Below are 11,665 nucleotides of genomic sequence, written 5' to 3' on the forward strand. Positions count from 1 at the left end.
GAGCGAGTTCGAGGCTTCCTGTTTGACGCTGAGGTTCAGGGCGTTCAGGGTTTCGCCCTCAAAGTTCTCGACAAGAGCCGCAAGCAGATCTTCGGCTGCGATACGGACGTTGAACGAATAGCTGTCGTCCTCCTCGTCCGCGATAAACTGGTTGGGATCAGAGACCCAGGTCTCCGCCTGCTCATCCGTCATCTGCATGTAGCTCAGCGTGTTCCAGACCAACTCAGGCAGGATACCGGACTTGCCATCCTCGCCAATAAATGCACTCTGCGTCAACTTGCGACGTCTAGCAGCCATCTGGATAAAGTCGAACTGAACAAATAAAAGAGACTCGAATCCGATAATCTCGCCATCCGAATCCTGGAACGACTCTCCAACACTGTCGCTTGTGTTGACGTGCTCGGAGAGATACCTTGGTCTCAAGAGTTGGATGTCCTGCCAGACAGCCGACAGGATCTGGAGGAGATATGGTGCCATCAGTTTGGGGAAGCCCTGAATTGAGAGGTTGATGCACTACATTGCAGTAAGAGGAAATGGTATGAGTTGCTTGCTTTTCGAAAATACCGTGCTCCATACAGATGAGCAAAAAAAAATACAGACACGATGACCCTACCTTCAGGATCTCAGTCTTTAGTCCCCACTCGCCCACCTCGACCTCTGGGTTATCAGCGGTTCGCTTGTTAAGGATGGGGATGAACGCCTCATTCCACTGTCCGATAATGGGCGTAAGATAGGTCTTGACTGCTTCGGGGTGCTCCTCCTTGATGGTATACAGCATTTCGACCGCGTTGCGGAAAATCGAAGCACAGCGCGATCTCGTTGCGTGGGAGTAGAGCTGTTCCGACACTAAGATACGCAAGAGTTCAGGGAAAAGCACTGGCGCGACCAGCGGTAGCTGGACGTGGGTAATATCCTTGTTTACAAACTCTGTTAATTACAACAGAGGCATAGGCATTGGTCAGATACTGGTGACATTCACCTTGTGAATAAAATAATCCGTATCCTGTCCTGCGATAATTGCCTACCAGCCAAGACTCTCATCGATCCATGAACTTCGTCTGCTGATCCATTCTTGAGATGGTGCACGAGAACATCCAGAAGGTTGGTCCACTGCTCTGGCCAGTCGTGATGTGCAATCTTCGAGATGACATAGGCCTATAAAAGTAAAAGTGACAGTAAGCACCATGCGGCAGAGCACTATGATAATTGCAGTCATCGCTCGACAATTCGACACTTACACACGCAGCGCGGATACGGTTAGTAGGATCCGAAAGACCTGCGAGAACCATCTCACGAACAGCAGCCTTTGTCTAATGTCATTTGCAACCACCCCGAAAAAAAAAAAAAAAAAAAAAAAAATGCAGGTGAGTACTAATTCAAATCCAAGGCTCCCCTATTTGCCACCAAAAATCAAGGTCCAGAACATGTTGAAGAGAAAAATAAAAATGCGGACAGATACCTCTGCTGGAGGCTCAGGTCCATGGAACTTGGCACTCTTCTCGGACCATTGCGTGTCGACATAGCTCTTGAGATGAACTGCGGCCGAGTGACGCTGCGAAACGTTGCAATCCCTAGCCAGGGCGAGGCGGACAAGACTGATGGGGAACTCTATTTCGCAGAGGATGGCGAGATCGGTCAGGTAAAAGCAATGCAGTTATTGGATTCCGTCCAATTTGCCTGTGTCGAGTCGACACTGAATACTCCAGTTGTCGAGCGTTCGGCCGAGGCGGGGACTGTGTGGGATGTTGAGCCAGGGTGTGATGGCGTACCTGGATTGACCTGCAGTTCCTGGAGTCGCTGTTCGGCGGCCGTGCGGGTGTTGGAGTCTGCAGACAAGGTGTCTGTCAGTGTCTGGAAGACTGCCTGGTCCATCTTTAACGTAGCTCGTGGTCGAAAAGAGAGTAAAGCGTGGAAGAGTGGAGAAAAGAAGGATGGAGAGTGGCGATTTATTGACACGGACAATCAACAACTGGGCGGCAAACGAACGAACAGAGCCTCAAAACAAAAAGGCGCGCGTTTCTTTGCAGGGCCGCACTATGCCGTTCCAGGTGACCGCATTCAAAAAGTCATGTTTTTATTTTTTTTAATAAATATAATACACTTATCCAAGTTTAAATCAAGGTGCATAGGACGGAAGCCTGGCCACCAATGCAGGAACTGTTGGTGCCGTAGTCTCCGGTGCCGCTGCGGCCGTCGAGGGCCCTGCAGGAGAAGGTGGTGACGATCCCGATCCTGATCCTGAATCACGGGTATGGTCCGCGGGAGGTTCGCTTGCTGGTGACTGATAATACGCTGGTACCTGCTGTCCCTCAGACAAATTGGTCAAATCAACAATTCGGAGCTGGTCCTTGTCAGGTCTGGGCATATACGCCGGCAATGGCTCCATCTCCACTGCGCTGGGTCCAACATGAGCAATGCTGTCGTTGACGTTGTCATTCCCACTGCCGCTATTACTTCCGTATAACGACAAATCTGGTTGATAGCGAATTGCGGCTGCTTGGGCTCGTTCCTCTTCCTGAGCCCTCATTCTGTTCTGCCAGTCGAGGTCCCTGTACTGGTGGTATGAGACGAAGCCGTCTATGAACAAAAATAGGGTCCAAGACAACTCAATTCCCGAGATGGCGTATTGCATGATGCAGCGAGTTGACACCTCCATGAAATATCCTGATGAACATCCTCCATGGGTCCGGATCTTGATAAGCAGAGTTACGCCGTAGATGATGGCCAAGACGCAGAGGATACCGACCAAGACGGCCCTGTAGGATGACGTCCAAGACGATCGTCCAAAGGATGCATAGAGACAGGCCATGAAGAGGCAACCGTTAATGATAATCTGCTGGGAGTCCATGAGAGATTTAGAGCTTTCATCGGAGGTCGTATCGAAGCGCATGGCCCCGGCTATGATCATGAAGTTGGCGAACGCTAGCAGGCTTATTAGGATCCGTAGCGGACGAAGCAGGCCATATAGCCTAGCCCAGAAAGCCATTGCGGAGTGAGCACGAACGAAGGGGGAGACGATAGAGTAAACGGTTGTTCAGAACGTTCTGTCGTGGGAAGAAGAAAAACGAAGGCGGGGATAAGAGGGTGAATGCGAGCGAGGGAGAGGCGAAAGAAGTGAAGCGAAAAAATACATACAGGGGTGAGGCTGTTATAGATAATCGCCACGGGAGCACAGAGCGTTGTACCGTTTCGGGAAATACACCCCAAACAAATGAATCGCACTGACGCCAACGCTTCGCCATTACAATGGGAGGAAAATGGCAAGGCAGCGCCTGAAAGAGAAAACTTTTGCCCGAAGAACACACACAACTATCGTATACATCCAATGCTTTTTGCACCATCGTTCCTTTATGACGAACAAAGTGGTGATTCAGAAAGTGGGGTGCTCAGAGAAGGGTAGGGACCCTGTTCAGAACCATGCTCTCCGCCAGGCTGCACTATCGATTCTGCTCTCCTGCCTTGTTCATCTGACTCTGGTGTCTCTGCCGGTATTGACATCGAGACTGCAGCCTGCGGTGCGTACACTGGTGCATCTGCTCCAATTGATCGACCCTCGTGGACATAACTCGTCTCATATCTCGGCAAGGTATCCTGCCCTATCTCTGTCCACGTTGTACTGCCAGTCATCCGCATCTCTGCGAGAGCGCGCTGCTGCTGATAGTCTTGAATTGGATCCATCTGCAATGGAGCCTGCTTGCGATCCACTCTATTCCGCCATTGAATCCGGCAGTCAATCGCAAGTAGCAGGACCATGGATATATTCAGCACAACAATCACCCATCCCATGAAACCGCGCTGGCTGTGGTGTACATTATTGTAAATGCCCTGGGCGGCAAAGTAAACGTATGCTGTAGCCAGTATGGCAACGACCCCCATCCGTGCGTTATCTACTGTTGATCTCCTTGTCTTGGTAGTGCTTGGTCGCCTGTGGTGGGTCATAGTGGAGTAGATGTGGGTAAGTGTATTGGGATAGATGAATGTACAGTAGAGTCCTCCTGTCAGAATGTCGACAGCAATCTGTGCTATTGGGAGAAACTGTTCGGTGTTGTGGACTGTCCTGTCCGGTGGAGTGCCGTCCTGAAGGTCATCTGAAGAGCTCAGTGTTGTTGCTGCGATTTGGAGGAGAAAGTCGATGCAGAGGACCGAAACCATAGGTATGAAAAGAGTCCAGACAGGCATAGGTCTCGGTGCCGATAGTACAGAGGAGCTCCATTCGAGTAAAGATGGTGATAGCTGCAGCGGAGGAGTGGAGGGCACACTCTGCGCCGCTGTCTGGGATGGTGGCATTAGAATGGGGTAGGGGCACGTTGGGCAAGGGTATAGTAAAGTAAGGGTAGGGGGAGGAGCAGGACAGAGAGAAAGAAGGAAAGGAACGGCTTGGATTGAGTACAGACGAGAGAACAAAGGAGGGTGCTGTGCTAGACTAGCAGTGCCGATTGTTTTCCTTGCTTATGCATCGGCAGAGAAGGGAGAAAAAAGGGCTCACACTCTCTTTGGAAATGAGAAGCTGTTTACAAACAAATGTGCTGTTGTTGACTGCAGATAATAAGGGGTTGCTAATCATTATGGCGGGGTGAATACGGCACCATGGATGTGCTTGCCTACATGGACATCAAGTGTATATTGACAGCACAGCGACAATTAAGAACAACGCTCCGAACTCTTTTTTTTTTTTTCTTTTTTTTTTTTTAGGTATATATACCCCACCACAGGGCGCAGGTTTAGTTTTGCAAATCGACGGACGAGACGCGCATAGATTCGTAAACACAGCGGCGTCCTCGGCTCACAACACAAACCCATTTTTCCGCGGAGGAGAGGGCTCCAGAAGGGAAGTGAGCTGAATCCTCAGCTGGCGGAGAAACACGGGCCGCGATCAGGGATCTACAATTTACAATGACGCCCAATGCCTATGGAGGAACACTGTTTGAAGCTCGCAGACGCTTGCAAATGTTGGCGCCACACTTTGCCTGCGTGTCATGGTCCTAGGTGCTGTTTCTCTTTCTTCTCGCTTCCTCACGATGCCATTCAGTCGTTGCCCCTCTCTCTCGTTTATCAATTATGCTCATATCTGAGATCGCATCTGAGAAATGGAGTAGCACAGATCTCACCAAATAAGCTTAATTAACAGGCGGTGGCCCAAGAATTGTAGCCCTTGAGCAAACAACAACGACGCTCTTTGATCCCCTTGAACCATCGTCACCTTCTCTCTCCCTCGTCCCCCTCCCCCTCTCAAGCTTGCTCAAGAACACTCGACGCCAAGGCCTCACACCTTCTCCACAACACATCCATGGAGTGTAACGACTCCCTCATACACCAGAGACACAGCTGCCCATTGATAGGTACCTTAAACCAGAACACCTGCCTCGCCATTTGCAAGCCATGGCATTAAATGTCTCTGTTTTTTCTTGTCTGGAAGCCAATGTTAATTGGATACAGCACTGCTGACGAGCGAGTCGATCCCTTCTCCAGAAGCCATGGATTGTCATCGTTGATTGGTACAGGTAGAACTCGCCAGGCCCTCTCAAAATTATTTCGCGACCGGCTTTCAGGGGTGTGTTGGCTGACGGAAGAGAATTCTCAGGCCCGACAAAAACAGAGATCAATCACTGGCACTTTTTGGTCCCACTTGGATACGCAGACTTCGCTTGCAGAAAGTCAAGGGCGTCATGGATAGCCCTAGGCTGGAGAACTCGGAGTGATTTCTTCAATTCCAAGGGTATCCTCTGCCAAGGACGTTTTTATTGACCTCGCTCTCGTGGGATCATGTTGAGGACTCATACGGTTTTTACACAATGGGTATTTTTTGAGAGACGAAGACCTGACAAGGACCTTCAATGCTCAGGACCAAATGACAAGTCTTTAGGCGTCGTGGGTCAAGGATTGACCAACCCTGCGATCCCAGGCCTTATGAAGCCATTTAGATGCAAACGAACCCTAGGTCTACCCAGGGGTGCGCTACCGTAACGAGTAGCATGGGTCCAGGAGATCCTTTGTTCATGTCCATGGATGATATCTTGGGGGGGGGGGTGAACCTCAGGACTTATCCGGATATGGCATTTTAACGGCTATTTGACGTATTTCATTAAAGTTTTCGCGGCGTGTCGAAAATGAATTCAACGTGCGTGTGATACGAACAGACTCCCGCTAACTGGACTCCCTCATCACTCCCATCGCTCGCACCCTCTTTGTCCTCATCTCGATCAGCCGGCCTTCATTCATCAACTGCACTTTGCTCCCACGGTCACCCTCGCCTTCTCGCTCCTGCACCAAAATGGCGACTGTCGATGCGCTCAAGATCCCCGAGATAAACCTGCTCATTGCCAGATATCTAGAGAGGCCGCACTTGGTCGCTTGCCTTTCCGTTTGCAAAACCTGGCATCAAACATTCCTGCCCTTTGTCTGGAAGCGAATCATCATCGGAACAAGCCGCTTCGTAGAAGGGTTCAGTCCCTCGCCCGAGGCCATGAAGCAGCACCGCGGATTGGTACAGGAACTTCAGACGGACGACTTGCAATTAGCGCTGTATGCCATACATTACCCCAACCTCCGCACCTTACAGCTCACCCGACCATTTGAGCTGGATGCCGAAAGTGGCTCCCAAGTGTATCGTCAGACCGACAAGCTCGTTGAAGCCTTCCTCTCCCGGAACCCCTCGGTCACCAAGCTGACGCTCAGGTGCAAATCCTCTCCAAGGACCATCTGGGGAACGATCTCACACCTCGCTGGCCTACGGGAGCTGATCCTTCATGAATCGTTCATCAAACGTGAGGACTCGGATGATTTCTGGAGCGTCTGCATGCAGCTCGAATGCCTCGAATTGCATGACACGACGGTGGAGAGCAGGCGTCCACTGAGCGCCGGCAACTTTCCGCGGATGCGTAAGCTCATGCTGTCCAGCGTGGGGGGCCTCAGTACGCCCGATCAGCTCGAGGTCATAAAGGACTGCCCGCTTTTAAAGGATCTGCAGTGGTATTCGAAAACAATGACCGCTGTCAGCAAGAACATGTTTGTCCTCCATGTCGCCGCAGGACTATGGCCGTATCTCGAGCGATTACATATGATGAACATCCTCGGGGACAGCGATCTGGCAACAATTCTCGATGCACAGCAGCAAATGACATTTCTCTGGTTATCTGGATCTGGGTTTGGACCGCTTGCGTTCCAGGCATTGCGGCGTCACTTTGGCGTGATTTCAGAGCTGGGTTTAGCGGATTGTGTCAATGTTACGAGCGTCATGTTTCGGGACATCCTATGTTCATGTCCGCGGATGGAATTCCTTGTGGGCCAAGGCGTTTTGGCCAAGGATATTGTCGAGGGTGGACCGTGGGTATGTCGTTCAATGAGAGATTTAGGCCTCCCCATTTGGTTCGGTGCAGGCGAAGAGAGTCTCCAGCCAAAAATCTTCCAGCGGCTTTCGGAGCTGGTGCTGTTGGAGCAATTCGATATGAGTGTCTTTCAGGAGGATGATCCGATGCCTGGTCTGGATCCCATGCCAGATCTGGATCCGTTGGATTTCCGACTGCAGAGTGGGCTGGGGGCCCTGTCGGGCTTAAAAAGGCTTCGTGTTCTTACGGTGTCCGGTACGAGACAGTCTGCGGACATAAAAGAGGCCGCATGGATGGTGTCCAACTGGAGGGACCTCGAAGTGATTCATGGGAGGTTGAACGAGATTGATGATTACAATGACAAACTCGAGGGCCTCCTTCTATACCACAATGTGTTCTACGACTGGTCCATCTGAACCCTTGACAATAAAATCGTCGACTATGTAAAGAGACTTGCTGTCGTAATGAATGGAGCCACACACAGAGTGGAGGTCGTTTGAAAAACTGCGAAGAGCTAAAACATTTGGATACATGTCAATGGCTCCATTCGCTGGGCTCAAAGGTCTACAAGCAACTTCTTATCAAAGGCAAGGCCTGAGAGAACAGCGAGATGGCGGATCAAACTGATTGCATTAAAAGGCTGGACAAGGCTTAGAAACGCGAATGACCGCGTCGCAGTTTTAAGTATTGTTCCTTGATGCGCACGTTTGTATCCTCTGGGTGCTGTAGCGCCAGAGTGGTCTTTCATCATACCGATATATCCGCCTCAGCAAAAGGCTGCACAGTAAAAGCGCGTTTTATTTCTCGTAGCCATCAATATCTCCTCAGCGGATCCATGGACGATCATTAGAAGTATATGGAGTCAAGGGTCGTCTGTACGGAACCGGCAATGGCCCAAAGAACGATTGCATATCGTCATCGTCCGTGTGACTTTCACCCCCCTGGGCTCGAGTGAGTGCCTCCAGGGACTCCATCTCCTCCTCGGTCTCGATCACATATACGACTCCCAGTTCCCAGTTTCGTATATTCACGCGCAAGCCTTGACCAGCGATTGGGCCAGATCTTCTTAGTGTGACGGACCCCCAGGCAGACTCGGTGAAATTGGCGCTTCTAATTAGTCGCATGTCGTTAAATGTCAGTAACGATAGAAAGCAAATAATAAGGTGAGTTAACAGTGTACAAGGATAGCCATGCGACGTACCCGACATATAGCCATCCTGCGCACTTGGGGCCCTGCTTTTGACCAGTCGTTGTTGAAGTCGACGCGGAGGTAGACTGGCCGGTCGTATTGGGTGCCTCAACTGCCTTGGCAAGAACCAGCTATACATTGTACGCACCATTCGTTTGAAAAGGTGTCCGATAACGGTCAACATCAAACAATTTTATAAAATCAAAGTCGCGAAAGACAAGGGCACATGTATCCGCACCTTGGTGTGCATCAGTGATCCACGAAGAGCTCCAACGCATTCGAAATCGTGCATGACTCGCTTGGGATAGGTGAGATCGTCCCAGTACTGGCTTTGAAAGCAGACCGTTCCCGCTCCCAACTCGCCCAATCGGCTATTCCTGACATGGTTCTCAGTTGGGAACACGACCTTGATGGGCGGTAGTGGCTCCTCCGTGTTAATTTTAGAACGCGCCCTCACCGGTTGGCCTCTCGCTGCCTTGTAGAACTCGAGTAGGAACTTGGCCGTCATTTTACCGAGGGAGCTTGTCTATGAATACAAAACATAAAGCAGGTCAAGGAAATGTCGCATATAACAGAAGAAAGCCTGACATTTGAAAGCTAATAGGCGGTAATGCTGCGTACCTGGTACTCAATGTCCAATTCCTGGAACGGAGATATTCTTGGCTGCAGCACCTTGGAAAGTTGTGCGATCCCGTAGGTGTGTTCATCAGAAACAAGAAAAGACCCTTGAACGGAAGGCACTAAAAGGATCTACAGTCATACGACCACAAATTTGAGACGATTTCGAATTGATATTAAGTCCGGGCTCTGCCTAAGTTGTGGATAAACACATACTTGGGAGGTGAAAGTTATAAGACTAAAGAGGAGAACTCACTTTGGCCGCGGTGAAATCCACGCACCTCAGCACGGTAAGGACCTTGTTCGGCACTGTCATCATCTTGAGAAAGTTGTGCAAAGTATTTCCGAATTGACCAAGCTCCTCCGGCGTATCGAGTGGTGCGGGAAGCAAGGGGAAATCCTGAACATACACTATATTCACAAGTTGCAGCCAATCGTGCGGTACCTTGATGGAATATATAGGAGAAAGATTGTAGGGACATTAAGCACGGTGGATTATCGGGCGCAAGACAGCAGAAGAAGCCGAGTCGAGCAACAACTTACCAGGTTCGCGGACGTAATCACAACGCGGCAGAACATAGGATAGAACAGGAGCATCAGCTTGGAATGGAAGCTCCCGAATCCATTGAGAGGAGGGTGCAGGTACGTTTTTTTGCCCTCATTAAAGAAACCCGGCTAACAGCGACATGTTATTGCAGGGTGATGAGCGACTCTCCTCTTAGACGAAAAAAAAAAAAATAAGCTACAAAAAAAAAAAACGCGTCTTACCTGCTCTCCTAGCTCTCTGGTCCAGTGCGTAATGATACATTGGGCGATATTCGGAGGAATGTGCTCTTCGAGCCACTCCTCGTCCAACTGGAATGAAGTCAAGACTGCCTTGATGAGGTATTTCTTTTTGACAAGGTCCTGAAATCTGATCTCCCATTTGCCGAGTTTTGTTCCTTGGATACCCGTGTTACGGAATGTAGCGGCAAGGAATTCAGGTTTATAAGCGGGTACTGAATGAGATGGTGTTCCTGATGACGACGCCATAGTAGCTGCTTGCTCATGCGCCGCAGGAGGTGATGTGGATACCACTCTCTCTTTCGTGGATGGTACTGGCTTGCTGGATGTTCTGGGTATTTTGGTTGTAGATGCCGGTGCTGATGCAGAAGATGATGCTGAGGATGATGAAGATAATGATGGCAAAGATGATACTGAGGGTGATGACGCTTCCAATAAAAATGCCTGAGAATCCAATGGTGGTACTATCGTCGAAACCGATGGTGCATCCTGAACGCGCTTTCTCTTGGTACTACCCACGCTATCTCCTGCTTCCAATGTTGTTCCTCTAGACATGGTTTTTCTTTTAATGCGTTCTTGACGCTCTCTTTCCATGTCTGCTCGACTGAGCCCTCCAAAGGCGCTGGATACTGACGACGCTTCTGCGACGGGATCTGCATTCATAGCGTACTTTTCTCTGTTTAATTCTACTCTGCCCGCTGACTTGACCTCAGCCAAAGAAAGCGCCAGTGCCCTCTCCAAATCTTCGTCTCCCTCCTCCTGGTTCTCGACGGTATCATGGCTGTTGCTACTGTGTGCGTTGGCGAGAGATGCTGGCATGGGTACTGGTATAAGTGGTGACATGGGTGCTGACATGGGCGCCAGCATGGGTGCCGGCGAGGATCGCTCCACCTTGACTGGCTCAAGGTCGTCAGTGAGGTCTATCACTTGTTGTTGTGGGTGCACTGCTGGTTCTGCGGCCAAACGAGATCTCGCCTCTGATTCTTCGAGGGACAGGCGAATCGCCTCTGCGATGGCAGCTTCCTCGTCGTCAAAGTCCATGGTGTTACCCTTTGATTGTATTACAATCAGTTGCTCTCCTTATACTCCTAAGCGCCGTTGCTCCTTGGTTCGAAAGGCGAAGGTTCTTTGAGCGATGCATTGTTTTTTGCTGCCAAGGTTTATTTCTTCTATAAAGTTGACAGTCTTGTGACTTGACCTCCTTGATGTATTCACACAGACACACGAATCCCAATTGGCATGACCCCTAACGAATTCGCGCTTGGACTCTTCTCCTTCTAAAGTGCTGAGAGTCCGATCGTTCACTCCTGTGTACTTCATCAAGCATTCGATGTTGGATACGGGATCGACAAAGGAGGTACAGGAGGGGGGGGAGGCTATCAAGAAGGAGTAGCTCCTGCTGCGTGCTTAGTTTTCCGTTTGGAGCCTTTTCAGACAATGTATGGTCGTGGATTACGATATGAGGATACGGACAGTGAAGTAGAGGATGGATGGACAGTGAAGTAGAGGATGGATGGACAGTGAATACGGTGCTGAATGAAAATACTGGAAGTTGCCAAGGATGCTGAAATGAGTAGGGAAATAATAAGAAGGGATTCTTTGAGCGGTGCACCGCCTGATCGATCGTGTTGAAGAACTCCACCCCCGCAGTCACAGGCGACCTTGCGTTCATAACTTTAGGGTCCAGGAACGATCACAACCCCCAACCGAGCCTTTCAAAGGAACATACGCACAGAGCCAGCAAGAGCAG

At 50.2% G+C, this 11,665-nt stretch overlaps 6 protein-coding genes across 6 annotated transcripts; 2 read left to right on the forward strand and 4 right to left on the reverse strand.

Moving 5' to 3' along the window:
- Positions 1-27: 27 nt before the first annotated feature.
- BC939DRAFT_507308 (armadillo-type protein) lies at positions 28-1,872 on the reverse strand (the record flags this gene model as incomplete). The annotated part of the gene is made up of 6 exons (XM_051560873.1): positions 28-513; positions 614-927; positions 1,026-1,155; positions 1,239-1,310; positions 1,460-1,608; positions 1,770-1,872. Coding segments are annotated over 6 exons (1,254 nt in total), but the record flags the coding sequence as incomplete, so codon positions are not given.
- Positions 1,873-2,053: 181 nt separating this feature from the next.
- Positions 2,054-3,659, reverse strand: BC939DRAFT_327216 (uncharacterized protein). The gene is made up of 2 exons (XM_051551557.1): positions 3,005-3,659; positions 2,054-2,898 (listed from the first exon to the last, which is right to left on the reverse strand). The coding sequence occupies exons 1-2, from the start codon at positions 3,339-3,341 to the stop codon at positions 2,117-2,119; spliced, it is 1,119 nt and encodes a 372-aa protein (XP_051407577.1). The 5' UTR covers positions 3,342-3,659; the 3' UTR covers positions 2,054-2,116.
- BC939DRAFT_327203 (uncharacterized protein) lies at positions 3,168-4,470 on the reverse strand. Its single transcript, XM_051551556.1, has one exon. It carries the CDS (start codon positions 4,285-4,287, stop codon positions 3,349-3,351), a length of 939 nt encoding a protein of 312 aa, XP_051407578.1. The 5' UTR covers positions 4,288-4,470; the 3' UTR covers positions 3,168-3,348.
- A 541-nt stretch (positions 4,471-5,011) lies between these two features.
- On the forward strand, positions 5,012-5,694 carry BC939DRAFT_465590 (uncharacterized protein). The gene has a single exon (XM_051557525.1). The coding sequence runs from the start codon at positions 5,390-5,392 to the stop codon at positions 5,672-5,674; it is 285 nt and encodes a 94-aa protein (XP_051407579.1). The 5' UTR covers positions 5,012-5,389; the 3' UTR covers positions 5,675-5,694.
- Positions 5,695-6,071: 377 nt separating this feature from the next.
- On the forward strand, positions 6,072-7,796 carry BC939DRAFT_465591 (uncharacterized protein). Its single transcript, XM_051557526.1, has one exon. It carries the CDS (start codon positions 6,272-6,274, stop codon positions 7,739-7,741), a length of 1,470 nt encoding a protein of 489 aa, XP_051407580.1. The 5' UTR covers positions 6,072-6,271; the 3' UTR covers positions 7,742-7,796.
- Positions 7,797-7,969: 173 nt separating this feature from the next.
- Positions 7,970-11,347, reverse strand: BC939DRAFT_327245 (tyrosyl-DNA phosphodiesterase-domain-containing protein). The gene is made up of 7 exons (XM_051551558.1): positions 9,901-11,347; positions 9,676-9,807; positions 9,389-9,577; positions 9,136-9,264; positions 8,753-9,040; positions 8,527-8,645; positions 7,970-8,435 (listed from the first exon to the last, which is right to left on the reverse strand). The coding sequence occupies exons 1-7, from the start codon at positions 10,954-10,956 to the stop codon at positions 8,150-8,152; spliced, it is 2,199 nt and encodes a 732-aa protein (XP_051407581.1). The 5' UTR covers positions 10,957-11,347; the 3' UTR covers positions 7,970-8,149.
- Positions 11,348-11,665: the final 318 nt, after the last annotated feature.

The sequence above is a fragment of the Gamsiella multidivaricata genome (genome assembly GCF_025024155.1).
Source record: "Gamsiella multidivaricata strain RSA 2152 chromosome Unknown BC939scaffold_91, whole genome shotgun sequence".
NCBI lineage: Eukaryota > Fungi > Mortierellomycota > Mortierellomycetes > Mortierellales > Mortierellaceae > Gamsiella > Gamsiella multidivaricata.